At 45.8% G+C, this 25,464-nt stretch overlaps 2 protein-coding genes across 2 annotated transcripts in view; one reads left to right on the top strand and one right to left on the bottom strand.

Annotated features, from left to right (window-relative positions):
* Positions 1-1,515: 1,515 nt before the first annotated feature.
* DAP3 (death associated protein 3) lies at positions 1,516-17,807 on the bottom strand. The gene is made up of 13 exons (XM_087705147.1): positions 17,534-17,807; positions 16,378-16,427; positions 14,990-15,106; positions 11,140-11,241; positions 10,731-10,839; positions 9,934-10,026; positions 8,476-8,606; positions 6,953-7,033; positions 5,428-5,583; positions 4,575-4,634; positions 3,341-3,430; positions 2,508-2,625; positions 1,516-1,675 (listed from the first exon to the last, which is right to left on the bottom strand). The coding sequence occupies exons 2-13, from the start codon at positions 16,417-16,419 to the stop codon at positions 1,590-1,592; spliced, it is 1,185 nt and encodes a 394-aa protein (XP_087561273.1). The 5' UTR covers positions 16,420-16,427; positions 17,534-17,807; the 3' UTR covers positions 1,516-1,589.
* A 297-nt stretch (positions 17,808-18,104) lies between these two features.
* The window catches only part of LOC106538172 (histone-lysine N-methyltransferase ASH1L), a 71,010-nt gene continuing 63,650 nt past the window's right edge, over positions 18,105-25,464 (top strand). The window contains exons 1-2 of the mRNA XM_087705146.1: positions 18,105-18,323; positions 23,366-23,881. Coding sequence (XP_087561272.1) covers positions 23,465-23,881 — 417 coding nt within the window. The 5' untranslated portion in view covers positions 18,105-18,323; positions 23,366-23,464. The remainder of the gene's footprint in view (positions 18,324-23,365; positions 23,882-25,464) is intronic.

The following is a 25,464-nucleotide window of genomic DNA, read 5'->3' as shown; positions in this document are numbered from 1 at the left end:
AAGTGGAGAGGAATGGGGAGGGACTTCTGGTGAGGACGAGCCCTGCTCTTGTCTCAATGCAGAGCCGCTCTTGCCTCAGCATCTCTATGGTTGCGTCCAGGAACTAATTGGCTCATGACAGGTTGGAGAAGAATTTGGTTTCATGCAGATGATCGTAAATTGAATAATAGAAGTTTTATTCCATTATTTAAACAAATACATTTATTTGCACCCGTTTCCTGTGTTCTTTATTCGTGTTTGTTTTTATTCCTGTTATCTTGTAGGCGAGTGACAAAACTCAATCAATCAATAAAAAATAAAATTATGTACTCAAAAATCCACCCCGGAATAAACTCCGTTCAGTGACCCATCAGCAAGCCTGAACTCTTAAAACGACCAGCCTAGAAGGAAGAAACGCCAGGAAGGAAATCTCCAATATTAAATATTACATATAATAAGTAGCTAGATTTGGAAGTTATTTTTCGGAGTATAAGACACACCTTTACCTCTCAATAGAGGCTGAAAATCTGGGTGCATCTTATACACTGAATACAGCATATTTTGCCTCCCGAAACTTCACCTTCTTCACCAAAAACGGCTGGGCATAGCCTTTAGGAGCCTTGCAGAGTACACCTGGGGGCTGTGAAAGGCAGAAATGAGCGAAAAATGGGCCATTTTTGCTCAATTTTGTTTTTCCCCCCCCAGCTCCCAGGAGCAAGCCTCCTAAAGGCTATTCATGCCCTTTGGGGGGTGGGGGGAAAGGGTTCATTTTCATAAAAAAATGGGGAGGTCTGCAGAGTGCAAAAACTTTTTTTTTTTAATTTGCCTCTTCAAAACCTTGGTGCGTCTTATACTCTGAAAAAATACGGCAGTCCGAAGCCTGACTAATAAAGCAGAATTGTAATAAAGCAGAATTGAGGTTTTTCTGTTACCCGGGAAGACCATTAGTCAGCACTTAATATCTTATTTTTATTGGCACCTCTGGATTGTACCTAGTTTTAGATTTAATTTCTTTCATGGTCAACAAAATCCAAGGGAACTAGGAGACGTGTCTGTGTGTGTGTGTGAGAGAGAGAGAGAGAGAAAGAAGAAAGAAAGAAAGAAAGAAAGAAAGAAAGAAAGAAAAAGAAAGAAAGAAGGAGAAAGAAAGAAAGAGAAACAAACAGTATCTATAGTAGTGGCCAAAAGTGTGGAAACCCTTTGGGGAAAAGTGTATTTTTAAGGTTTGATGGCTAATAACACATATTTGGGGGGGGGGGATTTGAAGATAATCCTATTCCAGTGCTGGAATGGCCTGGGAATAGCCCTGACCTTAACCCAATTGAAAATCTATGCAGTGATAAAATCTATGCAGTAACAACAATGGCAAAAAAAGTCGTAAAGACTGAACGAATGTTTCACTTAGCACCAGGAATATTGGGTTCGATTCTGGTTCTATTCTGAATTCAACTGGATGAATTTTTATTTTTAAAAAAACCCACAACTTTTTAAAGACAACGTTCCCAGTTAGTGTACAAACAGCCCAGGCCAAAGAGGTAGCTTTTAAAACATTTATTACAAGGGGATTTCTTAAGCCATGATGTCCGTGGGTCGTTGGGAAAGATTCTTGGCTACAAGAAAGCGCTGATTCGCTCAAACAATCCGGGGTTACGTCCAGAGAGAAAACGGAGCTCCAGTCTCCCCTCCTTGGTGTTGGCTATTTCAGCATGAGAAGAAATCCATGTACATATATATATATATAAAAGAGAAAAAAAGGGTCAGGTTAGGAACGGGATCCAGAATAAACACATGCGTGTGCAAAAAATCATCTTACAATCATGTTTCATGCATTTATTTTATTCATTAGGATTTTTTTTTATTTTGAACCAGTTTTTTATTATTTTTATAAATCATTCAAGATGGGGAACGTACCCAATACTGCTTCCTATTTTTCCCCACAACCCTGTAAGGGTGGGCTGTTGGCTTTCATGCCTAAGGCAGGACTAGAACTCACTGTCTCCTGGTGACTGGCCCAAAGTCACCCAGTTGACTTTCATGCCTAAGGCGGGACTAGAACTCACTGTCTCCTGGTGACTGGCCCAAAGTCACCCAGTTGACTTTCATGCTTAAGGCAGGACTAGAACTCACTGTCTCCTGGTGATTGGCCCAAAGTCACCCAGTTGACTTTCATGCTTAAGGTGGGACTAGAACTCTCTGTCTCCTAGTGATTGGCCCAAAGTCACCCAGTTGACTTACATGCTTAAGGCAGGACTAGAACTCACTGTCTCCTGGTGACTGGCCCAAAGTCACCCAGCCGGCTTTCATGCCTAAGGCAGGACTAGAACTCCCCATTTCTAGCCTGATGCTTCAATCCCGTAGACCAAACTGGCTCTTTTCCTGTTGCTTTGAACCATCTAAGGCAGGGCTAGAACTCCCTGTCTCCTGGTTTTGAGCCCGGTGCCTTGATAAAGAGGTGAACAAATCTCAATTTTGACTTTGTCTTTTCAAACCAGTCCGGGGACTTAAATTGCTTGACTCTGGAAACTTGCCTTTTTCGTGCTGTAGCCACTTGCGCTCCAGATAATACTGGTAGCAGGCCTCAAACTCCATATCTGTGTAATTGCGAACCTCGATGGGAACAAAAGGATCCAGAGCGGCGAAACCATCCTGGATTTTTGGGGAAAAGAATGGGGGGGGGGAGGGGAGAGGAAATAAATACAATTAAATCACATTTAAATAGTGGAATTCTTAGACTAAGAGAGAAGAAGGGCGATTAGCTTGGAATGCGAAACCTACCACCATCCTCCAGCCCATTCCTTTTGAATAGGACAGGGGTGTCCAAACTTGGGAACTTAAAAAGACTTGGGGACTTCAACTCCCAGAATTCCCCAGCCGGAATAGGATATTCGCAGCTCAGGGCTGAACCGGTGGTGGGTCCCTCATTGCTGTCTTGAGTTGGGGTGGTTTTCTTGCAGACATTTCACGACCCAACTAGAGAACATCATCAGTGTTAAGAGAGGATTTGTAGCTCCCTTCGAGCACTGGGGATGTTCCCTAGCTGAGGTCAGAGAACTTTAGGGACCCTACCGCCCTCCTCCTCCTCCTCCTCCTCCATCTCTTCCTCACAAACCCCACTCCTGTCTAGCACTGATGAGGTTGCCTAGCTGGGTCATGAAACGTCTCCCAGCTCAGGGAGCACCAAGGACCCCACCCTCCTCCTCCTCCTCCTTGCAAACCGCACTCCCTCCTAGCACTGATGCTGTTACTTAGTGGGTTAATGAAACATCTACAAGAAAACCAGGAAGGTCAGAGAGTGCGAAGGGCCAGACGGTCTTTCTGAGGAAGGCGAATTAGGGCGATGAGAGTTGGACTCCCCACTCACCCGTCCCAGCAACTCGTGGGGCAAATAAAGCGGTCGGGGGGCGAAGGGTGCTCCTGTTTGACTGAGCGTGGCCACAATGGCCCCTCCTGCCTGAAAACACACACACAAAAACAACAACACGTCAGAGCCACAACTTCCATCCATGGTCAGCCTCTTAGTAGCTGTGGCATCTTGCTCGGCTCTGAAATTGGTTTTAATGATCTATCACTGTTGTTATATGTATAGCGAGAGCTTATGCACTGGATGCAAATCCCTTGTGTGTCTAATCACACTTGGGCAATAAAGAATTCTATTTCTCTTCTATGCTGCTCTACTTCTTTTCTATTCTATTCTGTTTTTTATTCTATTCTATGCTGCTCTACTATTTTCTATTCTATTCTATTCTGCTTTACTTCTGTTTTCTATTCTATTCTGTTTTCTATTCTATTCTATGCTGCTCTATTTTCTATTCTATTCTATGCTGCTCTATTTTCTATTCTATTCTATGCTGCTCTACTTCTGTTTTCTATTCTATTCTGTTTTCTACTCTATTCTGCTCTATTTTCTATTCTATTGTTTTCTATTCTATTCCATTCTGCTCTACTTCTATTCTATTTTCTATTCTATTCTATTCTTTTTCTATTCTATTATTATTCATTCCTGATTCTATTCTATTCTGCTCTACTTCTATTCTATTTTCTATTCCATTGTTTTCTATTCTATTCTGTTCTGTTGTACTATTCTATTCTATTCTACTTCTATTTTCTATTCTATTCTATTCCTTTTCTATTCTATTATTAATCATTCCTGATTCTATTCTATTCTATTCTATTCTGCTCTACTTCTATTTTCTATTCCATTGTTTTCTATTCTATTCTGTTCTGTTGTACTATTCTATTCTACTTCTATTCTATTTTCTATTCTATTCTATTCCTTTTCTATTCTATTAATCATTCCTGATTCTATTCTATTCTATTCTATTCTGCTGTACTATTCTATTCTATTCTGCTCTACTTCTATTTTCTATTCCATTGTTTTCTATTCTATTCTATGCTGTACTATTCTATTCTATTCTGCTCTACTTCTATTCTATTTTCTATTCTATTCCTTTTCTATTCTATTATTATTCATTCCTGATTCTATTCTATTCCTAATTCCATTCCATTCTTCTATTCCTATTCTATTCATTATCATTCTTTCCTGATTCTATTCTATCCTAATTCTAAGCCTCCTGGGAGGAAGGCGCCGTCCTCACCCAATCGTTCTTCACCATCTTCTTGAGATTGTGTACCAACGTCAGCTCCTCCACAGAGACCTGAAGAGGAAGAGAGAACACGTCTACATTTTCAGCAAAATTGGAAAAAACACGTTACCTCATCCACATTGAGGACTCCACCCTGGGAAGGTTAGAACATAGTGTTGGAAAGGGACCTTGGAGGTCTTCTAGTCCACCCCCCGCCCTGCTCAGGCCAGAGACCCTATACCATTCCAGACAAATGGGTGTCCCGTGTCTTCTTGAAAACCACCAGGGATGGAGCGCCACAACTTCTGGTGGCAAGCGGTTCCACTGGTTAATTGTCCCAACAGTCAGAAAGTTTCTCCTTAGTTCTACGTTCTACGTTGCTTCTCTCTTTGGTTAGTTTCCAACCATTGCAAAACAAATTGCTAAACAAACAGCCTTACATCCAGCGCTGTTATGTGCTAAAGGTAAAGATTTTCCCTCGCACATACGTGGCTAGTCATTCCTGACTCTAGGGGGCGCTGCTCATCTCCGTTTCAAAGCCGAAGAGCCAGCGCTGTCCGAAGACGTCTCCGGGGTCATGTGGCCGGCATGACTCAACGCCAAAGGCGCACGGAACGCTGTTCCCTTCCCACCAAAGGTGGCTCCTATTTTTCTACTTGCATTTTTTACCTGCTTTCGAACTGCTAGGTTGGCAGAAGCTGGGACAAGTCACGGGAGCTTAATCCGTGACTCAGCGCTAGGGATTCGAACCGCTGAACTACCCACCTCCTGATCGACAATCTCGGCGTCTTAAGTGGTGCCAAGTATATGCTAAACCAAATGTCGCTTAGTGTGACATGCAAGCCAGGTCAACGAGGGAGCCTACCTCTTGCTTGTTATGCTTCAGGGCCGTCTTCCCCCAAAGGGAATTGATCCCGTCTACCGCCACCAGCAGCCGGAAGGATCCCTGGCCAGATTGCTGCTTCAGCTCTTTCAAGATCACCCCGACGGTGTCGCTGGCGTACTTCACCCAAGCCATGCCCTGAGGAAGGAAGGAAGGAAGGAAGGAAGGAAGGAAGGAAGGAAGGAAGGAAGGAAGGAGACGGGTGGGGCCCGTGTTGCCACCCAGCGCCAACAACGGGGCTACGAGCTCCATGGTTTACAGGAGGGGGATGAAACCTTGGCTTTCTTTCGGAGAATTCGAGGTGGCTTCCATAACCCTCCTGACTTTTATATCCCCCATAACCACAACCCTGTGAAGGGTGCTGAGAAGAAGGGACTAAGGCCAAAGTCGCCCAGTTGACTTTCATGCCTAAGACAGGACTAGAATTCATCGTCTCCTGGCGATTACCCAAACCAGCCAGCTTTCATGCCTAAGGCACGACTAGAACTCACTGTCTCCTGGTGATTGCCACAGAATGAACCAGCTGGTGTTCATGCTTAAGACGGAACTAGGACTCACCTTCCCCTGGTGATTGGTGTTCTGACCTAGGCTTCCCCCCCAAAAGGCACCGAGGTAGCGTCCTGATCCTGACAAAACCCCTTTTATGAAACGAATGTGAATTCCTCTCCTTCCCCTTCAGCCCAGGCCTGGCAAACAGTCTATCAAAGGTGTATTTATGACCACAGACCTTATCTATCTTGGAAAGCTGCCAATATTTTCCAAATGAGGTGCTGTGCAAGGAAAGACTCTGGGCACAGAGTCTCTGAGATTCACGGACAGATCCTCACACTCCTGAAATGAATCTTAACTATTGACCAAACGAATCGTTTCCTGCAAAAGCATCCAGCAAAGTCTTTCAAGGGAGGATTTACGGTCACAGACCTTATCAGGCTTGGAGAGCTGCCAGGCCGATCTCTGCAAAACTTGGCCAGGAGTCTCGGAGAGTCAGGAACCAATTGAGCAAACTAATAATCTCCTGCAAACTCCACTCCCCTGTCGCTCCTCTTTTATGTCCTCTGGGAGGGGCCATTCACCGTCCACCTGTGGTTTTACTCCCAAGTCGACCCTGATTTCTGAGTTGTTCTTTTCTTCTGGCAGCTCACACTGGGAACAGGCTCCACCTGTTCCTCTGCCTCACTGCTGTCTACCTCTGAAGGCAGCTGAGAACTCCCAGACGGCCTCGGCCCTCGTCTCTGCCTCCGACGCAGAGCCCTCATCCGAGCCTTACCCAGACTCCAGGACTGGCCCATCTTCCTCCCCAACTGCCTCACTGTCCGACTCTGTTGCCAACTGCACTGGCTGCCCATAACAATTGGCCCGAAGTCACCCAGCCAGCTTCCATGCCTAATGGGGGACTAGAACTCCCCGTCTCCCATTTTCTAATCCAGCCCCTGAAGCACCACAACAAACCAGCTTTCTTTTAATACGCTTGCGAAATCCGTTCTTCCACTTTTAACCCAAGCCTCACCTTCTCAGCCAAGTCTAGCAGAGAACAGCCTTCTTCGGTGATGTCTCGCTTGCCCCATATGTATTTTTGTTGTGTTTTGATCTGCAGTGCAGGGAGAGAGGGAGAGAGTGAATTAAATTAAACCCACAAAATAGATAGAGCCGAGGTGGCGCAGTGGTTAGGGTGCAGTACTGCAGGCCACTTCAGCTGACTGTTATCTGCAGTTCAGTGGTTCTAATCTCACCGGCTCAAGGTTGACTCAGCCTTCCATCCTTCCAAGGTGGGTAAAATGAGAACCCGGATTGTTGTTGGGGGCGATATGCTGACTCTGTAAACTGCTTAGAGAGGGCTGAAAGCCCTATGAAGCGGTATATAAGTCTAACTGCTATTGCTAAAATGAAAAGTCTGATTGCCAAGTGACTAAAAGCAGGACGCGAAAACAACAAATATCCAGAAATGTATTGCTCCTGACCCTGGAAACTCCACATAGCTTTCCCCCAAACCCCAAATAGTATATAGGGAGTCCTCAAATTATGACAACTGGGTCCAGAATTTCTGTAATTGAGGTGATTGTTACGTGAGTTCCGCTTCGTTTTGCGACTTTTGCCACGGTTGCGAAGCGGATCGCTATACCAATTTTTAATTGAATCATGGGGTTCTTAACAAATGCAGCGTCCCCCATTCTGACTTATCTAGGTCAGAGAGTCGCAAAAGGGGATCGCATGACCCCGGGACACTGTAACCGTCATAAATATGAGTCAGTTGCCAAGCGGCCGAATTTTGATCACGTGATCGTGGGGATGCTGCCACCGTTTTAAGTGCGGGAAACGGTCCTAAGTCCCTTTTTCTCAGTGCTGTTGTGACTTCTAACGTTCATTTAACCAATAGTTGTTAATGTTATGGGCCACCAGTGGAGCTGGCATCAGATTCAGACAGTGAGGAGGGTTGGGGAGGAACCTGGGCCAGTCCTGGAGTCTGGGGAAGGCTCGGACGAGGACTCTGTGTCGGAGGCAGAGAGGGGGCCAGGGCCGTCTGACAGTTATCAGCTGCCTTCGGAGTCAGACATCAGTGAGGCAGAAGAACAGCTGGAGCCTGTTCCCAGTGTGCGCATGCACAGAGTTGCCAGACGAAGGGAAGAGCTAAAGAACAGGGATCAACTTGGGAGGAAGGCCACAGGTGGATGGTGAATGGCCCCTCCCAGAGGAAATAAAAGAGGAGCCAAAGGGGAGTGGAGTTTGCAGGAGGCAATCTGTTTGCTTAATTGGTTTGTGACCCTCCGAGACTCCTGGCCAAGTTCTGCAAAGATCGGCCTGGCAGCTCTCCAAGCCAGATAAGGTCTGTGACCATAAATCCTCCCTCGAAAGACTTTGCTGGATGTGAAAGAGCAGAATCCACTGGAAATTAATAAAAGGGTTTTTCATCGGGACCAGGAGTTTGGCTTCAGGCTCTTGGGAAGCTTCCGAACAGTTAAGTCAAGGGCGACCCATAATCCAGTCCGTGTTTCCCCCTCTCCCTCCCCAAAGCTTAAGAGAGATTCTGCCAACCTGGGCTAAAACTTTTCCATTGGTGATTCCGAAATTCTTCAGCCAGTTTGCCGCTTCCAAGGGCTGGTCTAACCGCTCGGTATTGTAAGAGGACGGCAGCATTTCTTTGCAATTCTTCACCCAGAGGTGAGCTGCAGCAGGAAGAGAAAAGGACACACACCGAATGCCTCGTTTTAAACATCAGGCGTCCGGCATCGGGCCAAAATGCAGCCATCCTGTTGAACATCTCCAAATAAAGTGACCTCCTTTTTCAATAATAATAATAATAATAATCATCATCATCATCATCATCATCATCATCATCATCATCATCATCATCATCATCATCAATCCTGGCTGCGCAGGAACAAGCTATCCGCACAAATGCCATTAAGGCCAAAATCGAAAAATCCTCTGATGATGCCAAATGCAGACTTTGCAAAGAAGCTGATGAAACTGTTGATCACATCCTCAGCTGCTGTAAAAAAATCGCACAGACTGATTATAAATTGCGGCATAATGATCCATTGGAATTTGTGCAAAAATTATAATATTAAAACAGCAACAAACTGGTGGGAACATCAGCCTGAAAAAGTCACCAAAAATCAGATGGTCAAGATCTTGTGGGATTTCCGTATACAAACGGACAAAATACTGGCGCATAATACACCAGACATCACACTGGTTGAGAAAAATAAGGTCACAATCATAGACATCGCAATACCAGGTGATAGCAGGGTCGCCGAGAAGGAACATGAAAAAAATCGCAAGATACCAGGACTTAAAAATTGAAATTCAACGACTATGGCACAAACCAGCAGTGGTAATTCCAGTGGTAATTGGCACACTGGGTGCTATTCCAAAAGCACAGGAATTACATTTAAAAGAGTTAAAAATTGACAAAATCACCATTAGTCAAAGGCAAAAAGCTGCACTGCTTGGATCTGCACGCATATTACGAAAATACGTTACGACGTCCTAGGCCCCTGGGTGGGGCCCGACTAGTAACCGATGCCAAATCCGGCAAAACAACTGGCCGCTGTGATACAATTGTATAATAATTCCCCTTGATCTTGTGTTTTACTCTCAAGAATGCTGCCCTGTCAGACTGGGCCTTCAGGCCTGCCACTTTTTCTACTGTGGGAAAATGGGAGGGGGAATTATATGGAGTGTGGGAGATATATAGCCAAAATAACATTCTTTTCTCAGAGAGCCAAGGACACCTTGCCCTGCGCCTGGTGTGGTGTGACTGGGAGGCATCTCCAGTTTTCGATCGCAGGCCGACTGGATCGCGTGATGGACATGTGGGTGCTGGGCAAGGACTTGAACTTCCTTTTAGGTGGGGGAAACCCGGAAGCTTTCAGATGCGGGTTTCCCCAGATGTGCCAATAGGACGTTGCTTCTATATTGTAAATTGTCCCCCCCACCCCAAAAAAAAGCACAATGGGGTAGCCTAAGCGCTATCACTGTTGCTCTTACCGTCTGGAATGTGAACAATGACCCAATTCTGCCTGGCACAATAATGCACAGCGTGGCAGAGAACCATGGTCTTTCCTGTACTCTTCTCTCCATCTTCAAGACTGTTTAAGGAAGTCGCAGAACGTACCCGTCAACTGTACCAGAGAGGAACGTGCCCGCATGCATCTACAGGTACTCCTGGAGTTATGGCTATGTGTTTTATCGACCGTTCCGAGTTACGACGGCACCGAACATCATGGTCACACGATTGCAGGATGCTGTAAATTCGAGCCGGGGGCCAAGCATCCAGATTCGCTGGGCATATGTGAGCAGCTGTCGTAACTTTGAAAAGAGGTCATAAATAGCTTTGGGGAGGTCCCTTGTAACTTTGAATGGCCACTAAGCGAGGACTACACGGATATTTAGAAGGGATCTGTGCAGACAGCTGGGTTGAGTCCTGTTCTCACTCTGTAACTACTTTAGCATCATCATCCTCTATTAATGAACCCATAATCTCTTGCGGGGGTGGAGTCTGGGCAACTCAATGGAGCTAGCAGAGTGTTTTACTGGCCGGATGCCTTTCATGTTGCCAATGAGGAGTTTTGTTCGGCAGATCTCATTGTGCCCAGAGAGAGAAAAATATCTGCCTGTGCCTAAGATCGAACTCACAGCCTCCCGATTGAAAGGCGAGAGGCTCCACATCTAGGCTACCGCACCACTCCCTCTGTAACTACTTTAGCATCAGGACCAGAAACTTGCCCGGTCCCTTTCCGTGAAAGAACAGCAACGAGAGACCCCGGCTCCGTTTCAAAGGATACAGAGGAGATATCGGACGGCTGGATGAGAGAAGTTAGTGTGTTTCAAGTAGGTGATGAGTTCTACCGCCGGCTGTCGAACCATGACGCAAGCTTCGTTGAAGGTTTTCATCTACCGGGGAGAAAGAGAAAAGTAAAGAAAGTCAAGACAGAGAGAGAGAGAGAGAGACAAAGAGAGACAGAGAGAGAGAGGAGAGACAGAGAGAGAGAGAGACAGAGACACAGAGGAGAGACAGAGAGAGGAGAGAGACAGAGAGACAGAGACACAGAGAGAGAGAGAGAGAGAGGAGAGAAAGAGAGAGAGAGAGGAAAGAGAGAGAAAGCGAGAGACAGATCATTTCAGTGAGAACAGGGTGAAATTTGGGCTCAAGCGAAAGAAGAGCTCGAGAAGAGGTTCACCCTGAAACATCACCTGGAGTTTGAAGCGAGCTGGTAGCCCGTGAGGGAGGGTCTCCTTCACTTCCTCAGGGGGGATCGTGTAGTATTGACCCAGGTGCTCTTCGCTGTGTTTCGCCTGCAGGATGGAAAGGAGGAGAGACGAGTGGCGGAGTTCAGTTCTCGTTGCCGAATTGTTTTCCTTTTCTCGCGGAAATTACCACGAACCCTTCCCAGTTCAGAGAACCACAGAAAGGGCTCTTATAACTTTGAATGGTCACTAAATGTACTGTTGTAAGTCAAGGACGACCTGTATATCTTGTTGTTTATCCACCAGGTTGGGGGCATCTAAAGAGCTCTGGATACAGGCCGTTGGCCCTTCACGCGATCGTCCTTCCTCTCGTTGAGCATGAAGTTTCTGGATGTCGTCATAAAAAGAGGACCTGACCTGGGGTAACTTCACATTGCAGCCCTGGTCAAAAGGGCCCAGCAGGGATGATACTACCTGAGGCTTCTCAGGGAACAACACCTGAAGGGGAAACTGCTGGTGACCTTCGACCGCGGCACCATAGAGAGTGTTTTAACTTATTGCACCTGTGTCTAGTTTGCCAATTGCACAGGGGCAGATAGGATGCGCCCCAGAGGGTCAACGTCATTGCCCAGAGGATCATGGGTTGCCCTCTCCCCTCTTTGGAAGAGCCTTTTAGCTCCCGCTTCCTTAAAAGAGTTCAAAAGATCCATCTCATCCTGGGCATCCTTTTTTTTAAACTATTACCATCTGGCAGACGGTACAGAGCAATACAAACAAGGATAAACAGGCTGAAAAACAGCTTCTCTCCCAGGGCAGTAACTATATTGACTTCTACGGTATAGTGCAATATTAACGCAATATTTTCAATTTCTATTATGTAGCATGTGAGCATTTGTGTCTTTATTTTTGTAGTTATAATGTACGCTGAAAGTGGCATTTAATTTCGTTGTACGATGCGCAATGACAATAAAGTAAACTAAAGAGGTGGGACCAAGAATGCCTTTAGCCCAGCGGGCTAAGATTTCTTTCTTGATCTGCCGGTGATTCTCCGGCGGAGAAAAACAGGCTTAAACTCCACCTCCACCATCAGTTCTGGGATCCGAGACCCACACTGGGTTCGTTTGTTCCAAGCAACAGGGAATGATCTGTTGCCAGGCAACTGAGAGACTCTGGATGGCAGGGACTGGCCCCGTGCTTCTGCGGATGCTGGGAGGGTGTGTGTGTGTGTGTTACACGACAGGGTCTTGGCTGCCTGTTGCGGTTTCCATGGAGACCCCCCCAGAAGATTCAGCAGGGGAGGGGAAAAAAAATTCTCAATGGCAGAGGCGGCTACAAAACCTCCCGAGGATGGGGGACAGCCTCATATTGCAAAAATGAAGATGATTGCGATATCTTCACCCCAGCAGACACACACCTAAGGGGAAATTTCTTTTAGGACGTATCCCTTTTTTAAACGGCAGGGCTATTTCTACAGATACACAAACGATATCGTGTGGTGAAATAATTTTAATTCCAGGTTTTGAGAGAATGCTTTCTGCTTTCTTATAGGTGGAGAAGGGACTTGGGATTTCCCAAGCAGGTTCCCTGGAGGCTGTGGGTAAATTGTGGTACTGAAAATCAACTCCGTAGGAAAACTAGAACTCACTTTCTTTGTAGGCTATGCCAACAGATATGTACCCAATTAGAGGGGGACCTGATGGAATAATGCAGGGAAAGGTGGGAAGACAAAGAGGATAACCAGCAGGAAGCTGGAGGGGGGTACCATTGGGAGGCTTGAAAGAACAGATGAGGGACAGATTGCCATAGACAAAACTTAAGTGTTTGGCTGCTAGGAGCCGAACCCAAATTGGTGGCACGTAATCGAAAAACGGTAACAGAATCTTGCAAGTTTTTGTGGGTTTCGTGAACTGGTTTACCTCAAAAGGTCAAACCTCCCTACCCCATCGATCCAAGTTAAGTAGATGCTGGAGGAAAGGCGAAGCACAGTGTTGGTTCCAATAACTTAAAAGGATCACCAGATTACACTAGATAGCAATAGCAGTTAGACTTATATACCGCTTCATAGGGCTTTCGGCCCTCTCTAAGCGGTTTACAGAGTCAGCATATCGCCCCCAACAACAATCTGGGTCCTCATTTTACCCACCTCGGAAGGATGGAAGGCTGAGTCAACCCTGAGCCGGTGAGATTTGAACAGCCGAACTGCAGATAACAGTCAGCTGAAGTGGCCTGCAGTACTGCACCCTAACCACTGCGCCACCTCGGCTCTGATTACACTAGATCCTACAGCAGAGGTGGGTTCCTACCAGTTTGCACCTATTCGGTAGAACCGGTTTCGTCAAATCTACCGAACCGGTTAGAAGAGGTTCCACCAGTGGACCCGGAAAGCAGGCCACACCTACAGAAGAGGTTCCAAATTTTTTTGAAACCTACCACTGCCACACACACACACACACACACAGAGAGAGAGACAGACAGACAGACTTACAGAGAGAGAGAGAAAGAGAAAGAAAGGAAGAAATAAATAAATAAAAAAGAAAGAAAAAGAGTGAGAGATGAAAGAAAAAAAGAAAAAAGGGGCAGAGAGACAAAAGGAAGGAAAGAGAGAGAGAAAGAAAGAAAAGCCACTCCTGAGAGAGCAGGCTGAACCAGAGTAGGCCTCAAGCCCGAACCAAACTAGGGTCTCATGATATTAAGCTTTAGCTGTTCATATATAGAAATTGCAAATCTTCGCTTTTAGGAAGTCTGTACATAAAAGCTGCTGTAGCAAAAGTCTCTTATTTTAATATATCTGCTGGCTTGACTGTAAAAACTGTCTGAAAGGACACAATTTACTTCCTCAAATGTACGCTAGGTTGGCTGTTGGCTGACTATGTATTATTACTTTCTGTAGATATAATTTTACTGTAATTCAGGGGCACATCTTGGGGGGTGTATCCAAAATCTAGCAGGTGGCTTAGCTAAAAGCTAAGGACTATAAAAAGGAATTTCCTGATGTCATTTGGGGTTCAGGCCTTTGTCTCTGGACCTGCGCAATAAACTATTCCTTCCCTGAAGAGCTGGCTTGCGTGTCCTGTTTTTTTCCTACAACACTCCCACCAGGTCACATGGCCAGCAAGCCACTCCCACAAAGGAGGCCACACCCACAGAGTAGGTTCCAAATTTTTTTGACACCCACCACTGTCCTACAGTCAAGTGCAACGTACGTTGACCAAGGCAACATCCGTCTTCCCAAATGACCACCCACAGGCTCCATCCAACTATTAAATATTCTACTCTGCTTGGCTCAGAGTGGCAAACCCTCGCCGGAGTCCGCAAACGATTGGAAATACTGGTGGTTCTCGACTTACAACAGTTCATTTAGTGGCTGTTTGAAAGTTACAACAGCACCGACAAAAAAGGGATTTATGGCCATTTTTCACACTTAACAATCGTTGTTGCATCCCCATGGTTATGTGATCAACATTCAGTTTAACAGAGTTGGAAGGGACCTTGTAGGTCATCTAGTCCAACCCCCCGCCCAAGCAGGAGACCCGACACCATTTTTTGACAAACGGCAGTCCAATCTCTTCTTGAAAGTTTCCAGTGATGAATGCTTGGCAACCGGCTCATATTTATGACGGCTGCAGTGTCTTTTCATACCTTCTGACAAGCAGAGTCAATAGGTGACCCAGATCCACTTAACAACCACGTTACTAACTTAACGACTGCAGTGATTCAAGGTGCCAGAAAAAGGTCATAAAAAGGAGCAAACTCACTTCAACAACTGCCTCGCTTCGCAACAAAAACTTTGGACTCAATTGTGGTCATCGGTCAAGAATTAGCTGACCCCCTTCCACGCCTCCTAATGTTAACTCACTGGGTCATTCTCGCTGGTAACAAAGCCCGCCCTGAGCATTTCTGGTTGAAGCTGGACGTTCTGAGTTGACATTGTCCTCTGCCAGGTTCTGGGGTAGAGAAAGCCATCCTGTTCCAGCTAAGGAGAGAAAAGAGTTTGTGTGAATAGGGATGTGTTGTGGCCCAGCAGGAGCCGTTGGAGCTGCCACCAGACTCCGACAGTGAGGGGCCCTACGAGTCGGCCCTGGAGGACCCTGGACAGGGTTCCGACTCCGAGCAGGGCACAGAGAGACTGGTTGGCCACCAGGCGGCGCCTGAGCCTTGGACCAGTGGGGAGGAGACAAGGGAGAGTGATCCAGAAACCAGCAGTGAGTTGTTCCTGGATGCACGCCATGGAAGAGCTACTGGGCGTCAAGAACAATTACGCAATTACAGGAGGTAATTGCGCTCAGCTGGTGGTCATTCGGCTCCTCTCCAGACTATAAAAAAGACTGCTTGTGACACGCCCCTTTTGCAGAAGTCAACGCATTTACTAAAGAGAACGTAACTAACTTGGCAGGCTGGATTGCTGCCAAGGTTTGTCGGACTTGCTGCCAAGGTCCTTATCTGTTTGTTTGCTTGGCTTTCAGCCACCAAGATTCTGGTCTTGCTATTAAAGGACATTCTAATTAAGCTTGTCTCGGCTTTCGTTACTGGACGGAGGAGGGGGTCAGAACAGGGATATATCCTGGCTTTTCAAAATGATGGCTGTGGGGGGCGGGAGTGAACCACTAGAACCTAAAAAAGTAAAAATAAATCAAATACCATGTTTCCCTGAAAATAAGACCAGGTCTTATTTTTTGCTCCAAAAGATGATTTAAGCCTTATTTTCTGGTTAGGTCTTATTTTGGGGAAAATACAGTACTACTACCCTGTTTCCCCCCCAAAAAATACCTCCCCGGATAATAAGCCCAATTGGGCTTTTGAGCGCATGCACTAAAATAAGCCCTCCCTGAAAATATTTAAGCGCATGCACAGCTATGAGGTGACCACGCTTGTCACCTTCTCCACCTCAAAAATAATAAGACACCCTCCCCCCCCCCAAAAAAAAATAAGGCCAAGTGCTTATTTTGGTGGTCAAAAGAAAATAAGAGCCTTATTTTTGGGGAAACACAGTAATTGCGCCCATCTAGCTGATGATCTTAACTGGGTCTGATTTATGGGGTAGGACTTATATTAGGAGTATCCTGAAAAATCATGATAGGGTTTATTTTCTGGTTGGATTTTATTTTGGGGGAAACAGGGTATTTGAAAACAAGTAGTTGGGTATCCTTAGCCTGAAGAAGAAAAGACCAGCACAATTGTGATCACTTTTGGTACCCCCAAAAGCCATTCCTTGTCCTCAAATCACTGAGGGGTGGGTGAACTCACCTGGTATCCCCGAGGGATAAGTTTTCTCAAAGTCCTCAGCATTGTCCCCCCTGAAAATAATAACAACAGCAGCAGTTGTTTTGAGCGAAAGAGAGCGAGATGTTTATTTTAAGCAGGATTTTCATTGTTTAACTTTCTGATAGCCAAGCAGTTATATAACTTTCCTTGAAGGGTGTAAAGGAGAAAGTGAAGTTTCCAGATCTATCAAAGAGCCGGCAAACCAACTCAAGAAAAAGTGTAAATAAGATTACGAAAGGATCTGGTCTTCCTTCGTTCTCTTTCATCGCCACAAAATGTACAATGAAAATAACAGTGCTGTTCATATTCAAGCATGCCTCTTCCCCCAAAACTCTCAATTTTTTAGTATTTTTGCTTTCCAACCTCCAACACAGAACATACAGGTAGTCCTCGACTTACAACCATTCATTTAGTGACAGTTTGAAATGACAACAGCGCTGAAAAATGTAATTTACAAACCATTTCCCCCCCACTTATGACTGCTGCAGCGTCCCCGTGGTCACATGGGCAAAATTGGCAACCGGTTTCATATTTACGACGGTCAGTGTCCCCGGGGTCACGTGATCCCCTTTTGGGACCTTCTGCAAAATCAATGGGGAACCCAGATTCACTTAGCGACCGTGTTCCTAGCTTAACCACTGAGCAATTCACTTAACGACTGCATCAAAAAGTGGGGGGGAATTCACGTGTCTCACCGAGCGACACGTTGGGGTCAGTTGTGGTCATAAGTCGAGGACTACCTGTGTTTGGTTCTTCCTGTCTTGTTTAGTGCAGTTTTTCCTCCTGACATTTGTTTCTTCTTCTTATTATTTATGCAGGAAATTTAAAACGTCCAGTCTTAGTTCCGTTTTCATCTATATTTTAAAGGAATACATTTTAAATTCAGAAAAAAGCCTCTCCTCTTCGTAGCCATTACAATTACAGAGAGCTTCCTGCCCCCATTTGGGGACCCCTCCCCCCACAGTCGGGAAAGGCTGCACAACAACCCTGCAGGGTAGGATCGATTGGAGAGAACAAGCCCCTGGGCGAAGGATAACACTTTTGCTCCTCGCTCGATCGTCCCAAAACGTTATATGAAGAGAAACGACCGGCGGTGTCTAATCCTGAGTCCCCCCCCCCCACAACTCGCCTCACAAACCTCGCACTCAATGGGGAATAAAAGCAAAACAGCTCCGCAAAAAGGCTTAGCCGTCCCCGCCTTTCGCCCAAAGCGAGATATATCTTCCTCCCTAAGAGAAAAGAAAGTCAACCGGCGCGCTAAACCGCCGGGAAGGGTTTTAAAACATAAAATCCCCCGCCGTTTCCCTCAGGAGATTTTCATCGTGCTGGGCGCCGCCATCTTAACCCGCCGCGCGCCTCAGCCCAACGGCGTCTCCGCGTTCGGCCGACGGGTCCCGGCGAGGGACATTCTTCCTCCGTCCGAATCTTTTTTTTTTAACCCCCCCCTTTCTCTCCCGCCACGTTGATTGGCGGGCGGCCTTGAGGAGAGGGCGGGTCTGTCCGGCGTTGATTGGCGGAGGGCCGCGTCTCTCTCCTCTCTGTCTGTCTTGTCTGTCTGTCTCTCAGAACTAGGGAGGCATCCAAGCGCTGGGGGAGGGGGGAGGAGGGAGGAGGAGGAGGGAAAGGTTGGTGTTTTTTTTTTTTAAAGGAGGGAGGGAAGGAGGCGTGGGCGTGGCCAGGGGCGCGCTCGAGCGCGAGGCAGGAGCGCGCATGCGCGCGCGCTGAGGCGAAAGAGCGCCGCTGCCGCTCGCCGCCGCCATTTTGGATCCGCGGCCGCCCCTCAGGAGTGAGGGGGCGAGCGAGAAGGAAGCCAGGCCGAGGCCGCCCTTCGCCTCCCGGGCTTCGCCCCGAGCCAAAAGCAGCAGCAGCAGCAACAGCAGTAGTAGCAGCAGCCCTTCGGGATCAGGCGGCGGCCTGGCCGCGATACGGTGAGTGCGAGGCGGCGGAGAGGTGGAGGGAGGGCGGGAGAGGAGTGAGGGAAAGAACGGGGGGGGGGGAAGGAGGGGGGGGGGTTCCGTGCCACCGCCCTGACAGCTAGGCCGAGGCGGGGTTTTCCCAGACTTTCCCGAAGCCGGGGAGGAGAGGAGAGGGAAGGGAAGACCCGCTCGCCTAGGCCGAGGCTTCGGGGGTGGGTTGGGAGGGGGGTGGAGATCCCCTTTTGGGGTGGGGGCGAAGGGGGTATGTGGGGAGTGCTGGCTTTGCCCAGGTTTTGCTAGCGAGAGTCTTCAAAGGTCGGGGCTGAGGTGCCATCCTCTGCCTGTGTTGGTGTGCGTGCACACTTTGCATCTGAGCCTGGGAGGTCTCCGTGTGTGTGTGCACACGTTCATAGGGGTAGGAGGGGTACATGGGGGTGTGCAGGGTTTGTATTACGGGAACACACCTCCTTTGGGGATGTGTGTGCAGGGAGGTTATGTGTGTGTATCGATATGTGCATTGAGTATTTGTGTGCTGAAATTTATCTTGAGTGTGTATTAGGGGTGCGTGCACACCTTCGTCTGAGTCTTAGCTGTGTGTGTGTGTGCCCGCTGAAATCTGAGTGTGTATCAGGTGTATTGTATTGTCTATTAGCTGTTTTTGTGTGTGCTGAAATTTGAGTGTGTATCAGGTGTGTATATATTGTCTATTAGCTGTTTTGGGATGTGCTGAAATGTGAGTATGTATTAGGTGTGTATTAGGTGTGTATATATTGTCTATTAGATGTTTTTTGTGTGTGCTGAAATCTGTGTGTATCAGGTGTGTATGTATTGCCTATTAGCTGTTTTTGTGTGTGCTGAAATTTGAGTGTGTATTAGGTGTGTATATATTGTCTATTAGCTGTTTTTGGGTGTGCTGAAATTTGAGTGTGTATTAGTTGTGTATATATTGTCTATTAGCTGTTTTTGGGTGTGCTGAAATGTGAGTATGTATTAGGTGTGTATTAGGTGTGTATGTATTGTCTATTAGATGTTTTGTGTGTGTGCTGAAATTTGAGTGTGTATTAGTTGTGTATGTATTGTCTATTAGCTGTTTTTGGGTGTGCTGAAATGTGGGTATGTATTAGGTGTGTATTAGGTGTATATGTATTGTCTATTAGATGTTTTGTGTGTGGTGAACCCTGAGTGTGTATTAGGTGTGTATGTATTGTCTATTAGCTATGTGTGTGTGCTGAAATCTGAGTGTGTATCAGGTGTGTATGTATTGTCTATTAGCTGTGTGTGTGTGTTGAAATTTGAGTTTGTATTAGGTGTGTATGTATTGTCTATTAGCTGTTTGTGTGTGCGCTGAAATCTGACTGTGTATCAGGTGTGTATGTATTGTCCATTAGCTGTTTGTGTGTGTGCTGAAATTTGAGTTTGTATTAGGTGTGTATTAGGTGTATGTATTGTCTATTAGCTGTGTGTGTGTCTGTGTGTTGAAAACTGAGTGTGTATTAGGTGTGCATGCATCGTCTGAGTCTATTAGCTCTGTGTGAGTGTGTACGCACAACGTTTATGGGGGAGTATCCTGAGTGTGTGCACACATTCATGGGGGGTGGGAGGGGTACATGGGAGTCTGCAGGAGTGTGTATTACACGGGGACACCTCCTTTGGGAATGTGCTCATTGAGGGTGTGTGGGTGGGTGTGTATCAATATGTGCATTGAGTATTTGGGTGTCTGTGCTGAAATTTATCTTGAGTGTGTATTAGTGCACACCTTCATCTGAGTCTATTAGCTCTGTGTGTGTTTGTGTGCACACCATTTATGGGGGAGTACACGTTTGTGTGAGCCTGTTAGAAGTGTGTGTACCTTTTGTGTGTGGGGTGAGGTGTATGTGTGTGTATTGTGTGAACACATTATTATGTCTATCAATATATGTATTATATTTACATGTAGGGGTGTGCGGGCAGGCACCTTCATCTGTTAGGTTTATGTGCTCCCCCATTTATGGGAGGGTATTGTATGGTGTGTGTGTATTGTGTGAGCACACGTTTAGCTGAGTGTCTATTAGATGTGCTTGCACACAGGAGTCTATGGGAGGTGTGTGTCTCTGTGTGTGTATTATGTCAGCACACTTTTACTATGTGTTAGATATGCGTGCATACTTTTATTAAGTCTAGGTGCAGCCATTTATGGGGGAAAGTATATTATACATGTGCACATATTTATCTGAGTGTTATGTGTGAGCCTTTTCGGACTGTATGCACAGTTATAGGGGATATATTATGGGTGTGCATACATATGCACACTTTTATTGAGGGGTATTACGCTTGCCACACATATATGCACCTGTGTGTACTTCCAATGATATATGAGGGTATCTCATAAATGCATGATTGTATAAGCTATACACCTGCAGGCACGATACCCCCATTCCACCTCCATCTAAGACATTTGCTTGCTCTCTAGTTAGATTTGGGGGGGGGAGTCTTCCTATTTTGGCAAAGGATTTTGAGAAGGGGGGCGCACCAACAAAACACATATTGGCATTTTGAGGAGGCTTACGTCATATTGGGGTGGTTGATTCAGTCGGTTGCAGTCTCACACTTCCCATTTGGGATATTTGTTTACACTCTTGCACATGTTTTGTTTTTTACTAGTGTGCAGGGGCAGATGGGGGATACATTGCAATAGGGGAATTTACACACTGAACATGTGGGGTTCCCTGCTATTGAGATTTTGTGCTGTCAGATTCTTGTGTCCTCACCATTTATACTGGAATTTGTGGCACAGTTCCAGAATTCTTGATTTGGGTGTCAAAGTCTTCCTCTTCTTAATTGCGATGTGTGTCTCTATGCTTGTTTGTTTAACTACATGTCTGCGTGTGTAGACTTCTGGTTTTAGATATCTATTTATAAAGAGGTTTTTTGGGTCATCAATATGATGGAAATTCAGATGGCTGAACTTAATGGCTGAACTTTGTAAAATGTGTGTGAAATTCCTGACCACAAATTTCCAGAGTTGTAAACTTTTTATGGAGGGTTACTAAATAAACTTGATTTCCAAGAATTATTGCTGGGTGCTCCCAGCATGAGCTGTACTTAACAAGCTGAAGACTAATTGCTTGAAATTACCTTAGTATTGCCATATATTCAGCATAAGACATATTTCATTTGTGGGAAGTAGCACAGATTGTGTGATGTGCACCCACACTCATGCATAAACACACACGTGCTTTGTTTGATATACAAATGTTGGAAAACTCTCAACCAATCACTGTTTCCCAGCGTGTCCATGCACCATAATAGATCATCACACATGACAGATTACATGTGCTTTGCATGCTAATTTTTTATTTAAATGTAGCCTTTGGCTCCCAGATGGCGAAAGAAATTCTTGATAATCAGGTTAACCTGTTTGTAGAACTGCCCTGGAGAGCAATTCCTGCGCAGACAGTTTTATAAAGATAGTTAATAATTTTTGTTGTTGTATGCCACAATGCGCAAGCTCCCACGGACCATTTTGCTGGTCAATTTGGATTACGTGAAAAAGATATAAGATTTAAAATACATCCAACATCGTATATCCTACAGACAGAAGGAAGAGCAGGATTGTCATGTCATTATATGAATAAAATACCGTGTTTCTCCAAAAATAAGACAGGGTCTTATTTTCTTTTGACCCCCAAAATAAGCGCTTGGCCTTATTTTTGGGGAGGTCTTATTATTTTTGAGGTGCAGGAGGTGGCGAGCGGGGTCACCTCATGGCTGCTGCTGTGTTGCAATATTTTCGGGAAGGGCTTATTGAAGCGCATGCGCTCAAAAGCCCAATTGGACTTATTATCCAGGGAGGGCTTATTTTCGGGAAAACAGGGTATACCTGATCAAGGCTGGTATCCATAGGTGACTTTTTTTCTCATCTAGTGGAAGCTTTCCTTCTGTTTTTCCCTGAAACAAAATGTTTATAGCTAAGCACTTTGGCTTTGTTGCTATTATCCTCAGATAATAAGGATTCTCCTTGTTTTCCTTGTGTGATAACTTTCATCCCTTTTTTCCCCCATCAATCTTAGATCTAAATACTTATTACTCGTGCTACCCATCACTTTTTGACTTGTTCAGAGCTTGATTGAGGGATTTTTTTTTGCAGGGAGGGAAGGGTATTTCTGTAATCTCTTTTTGAGAGAATGGAAAAACCATTTTGGCCAGTTTGGGGGATTCCAAGGTTATGATTACCTCTTTTCCTAGGCATCCTATTAGTTGGGAGTTCCCTCTTTGACACGTTCTTAAAATTTAACCACTGTTATCTCTTGTTGATAGACAATTAGAAGCAGCCTCAATCTTAGGGATGGTGGCTCTCCAGAAACCGTGAGATGGGCAGCAAATACATGTGGTAAATAGATAAATTATGGCTAAATTTTCCCAGAATCCCCCAGCTATTTCAGCCATTGGGAACGGAGGAGAAACAGGGAGAGCCACTCATCGGTTTTGAATCGGGTGTGCAGCCGGAAGGCTTTTAGAGACTGGGGCCATCCTTGTGTTGTCAAGGAGAAGCAAAGCTGGAGGACCAAACCAGTAGCAAGATTGATATTCCCAATGGAGTAATTTATTACAGTTTAAAAAATATATACCTGTCTGAATCAAATGATATATTTGCCTTCATTCGTTTATCAAAAAGTCTTTAAGAGAAGCCAATCAGCTAGATGTAAAGATGTTTGTCTGGATTTATGTGCCGCCCTTCTCATCCAGAGGCGGCATGTGCAACCGAAAAATTTGTGTGAAATCCATGAAAAATAGATTTGTACAAGACAAATCTCCCTCCTCCTCAAAAGGATATTTCGAGAAAAATGTTTGGCTTGAAGCATTTTTTTACTGCTTGTGTTTCTCTTTAAAGTGTTTCCTTTTTAATTTTCATAAACGATAAAGCTAAATACCGTTTTGTATTTGCACAACTGGAGTGCACCTAAGCCTTGACTCCAATTATTATTATTTTTTACCCCTCAGCTCTGCCCTGACGTAATTCTGAACCTGTGTCCAAGGAAGGGAAATCATTCTCTCCCCTGTCTTTCTGTTCACAGTGAGAAGATGTTGGCCACCGACGTCCAGGAAGAGCCCCCTACAGACCACCGGCCTGCCATCTTTTAAGAGGAGACATTTTGCCACGGCACGTAATTGGGATGGACCCTCAGCGTACTGCTATGTTAGGGTTGGGCTCTGGTTCTGAAGGGTTTTCTGGGAAGAGCCCCTCTGCGGGCGCCACGGGAGTTAGGCGAGAAGCGGAGGTCGATGGTAGCGCCAAGGAGGAAGAGGAGGAGAAGAGGCGGAGCCGGGAGAAGAGCGCCAGCGATGAGGCGGGGAAAGAGGGGAGCCTGCCGGATGCCCAGCACCAGTTTTCTGTGAAGGAGACAAACTTTTCCGAAGGGAATTTAAAACTGAAAATTGGCCTCCAGGCTAAGAGAACTAAGAAACCCCCCAAGAACTTGGAAAATTATGTCTGTCGCCCTGCCATAAAAACCACTATTAAACAGCCCAGGAGGGTGCAGAAAGTTGGAAAGATGGGTGAGGAGAAGAACGATCCAGGATCTGCGAAGCAGGTGAGTCGCGCTTTGGGTTTTAATCCTATCCATATTTTCTTTTTTTTCCATTGACACGGGACTGGGTTTTGGTTTCTCTCTTCCCCCTTTTTTCAATACAGGTTGTCCTCGACTTAACGACCATTAACTGAGCCCAGACTCTTTGTTGCTAAGTGGGAAACTTTTCTGAAGTTGCTTTGGCTCCATTTTTCTTGGCCGCAGCCGTTAAAGCGAAACGCTGCAGTGGTTAAAGTTAGTCACACGGTTGTTAATCTGGATTCCCCATTCACTTCGCTGGTCAGCAGATCGCAAAAGGGGATCACACACACACACCCACACACACACACCAGGATGCTACACCAGTCATAAATGTGCGTCAGTTTCCAAGCGTCTGAATTCTGGGGATAGTGCAACGGTTGTGAGTGTGAAAAACGGACATGTCACCTTTTTCCAGGCTGTCGTAACTTTGAACAATCACTAAATGAACCTGTCCTAAGTCGAGAACTACCTGTTTCCCTCCTCCCCTTGCCCTGAGTTAAAAACCCACTTGATGTTGGGTTGTGCTACGCTAGTTCTGTGTTCTGATTTAGACTGGCTCGCAATCCAGCTTTGCAAATTTCAAGAGTAACCCAACCCAAGGGGCTTGGGGGGTGGTGGTGAAGCATGCTTGCCCCCACGTTTATCTTGTGGCAGTCCTTATAATATGGTGTGGTGTGGTTGGTATTCTCCCTATATTGTGGGATACAGTACCAGCACCTCAGAAAAATGCTGATTTATCTGCAAGATTCAGGAGAAATTGACAAATTCTCTGATTTGTAGCTCAGGCTTTTAACCCTTATGTTACGTAGCCCTGGATCTGGGCAGTTTATCAGGATTTGTTGATCAGAAAGACATCTTTGTTTTTTTTCCTTGAAGACCTTTTGCTTCTGAGAACTGAAGAAGCTTCTTGGATGAGAAGCGAGAGGTCTTCACGGAAAAAAACAAAGGTTTCCAGTTGCCTCTTGAAAAAGCACCTTTGGAATCACCGTGACCTGGATGACTGAGAATTAGAATTCTTTATTGGCCAAGTGTAATTGGACACACAAGGAATTTGTCTTTGGTGCATCAGTGCACCAATATGCCTCAGTGTACATAAGGAGAATAAAATATGTTGATCAAGAATAAAAGATACAATGTTGAGTGAAAGTCAAGGTTACTAATAAGCGATCAACTGATAATAGGAAACAAATTTCCATAGACATCGATCAGAAAGGGTTGGTAGTGGCTTCTGCCAGTGGTCTGATTTCCAGTGGACTCTGAATCGCAGATGGGGGGTGGGGGAGACACTTCAGCATACTGTCCGAAGCCCAAATATAAGGAGCCGAGGTGGCGCAGTGGTTAGGGTGCAGTACTGCAGGCCACTTCAGCTGACTGTTATCTGCAGTTCGGCGGTTCAAATCTCACCGGCTCAAAGGTTGACTCAGCCTTCCATCCTTCCGAGGTGGGTGAAATGAGGACCCGGATTGTTGTTGGGGGCGATATGCTGACTCTGTAAACCGCTTAGAGAGGGCTGAAAGCCCTATGAAGCGGTATATAAGTCTAACTGCTATAACTGCTATTGCTAT

The sequence above is a fragment of the Thamnophis sirtalis genome, unplaced genomic scaffold (assembly GCF_051295495.1).
Source record: "Thamnophis sirtalis isolate CommonGarterSnake01/CBP01778 unplaced genomic scaffold, rThaSir2_p1.2 scaffold_2, whole genome shotgun sequence".
NCBI lineage: Eukaryota > Metazoa > Chordata > Lepidosauria > Squamata > Natricidae > Thamnophis > Thamnophis sirtalis.
This window is presented reverse-complemented; position numbering and strand designations above follow the sequence as displayed.

Bases quoted from the DNA above. Each gene is read 5' to 3' on its own strand.
- DAP3 (XM_087705147.1), bottom strand. From the start codon at position 16,419: ATGCTGAGGACTTTGAGAAAACTTATCCCTCGGGGATACCAG. The intron at 11,242-14,989 runs GTGAGTTAACAT...TCCATCCTGCAG, and splicing joins TTACCAGCGAGAATGACCCA to GCGAAACACAGCGAAGAGCA. The intron at 8,607-9,933 runs GTAAGAGCAACA...TTCCTGCTGCAG, and splicing joins CATTGTTCACATTCCAGACG to CTCACCTCTGGGTGAAGAAT.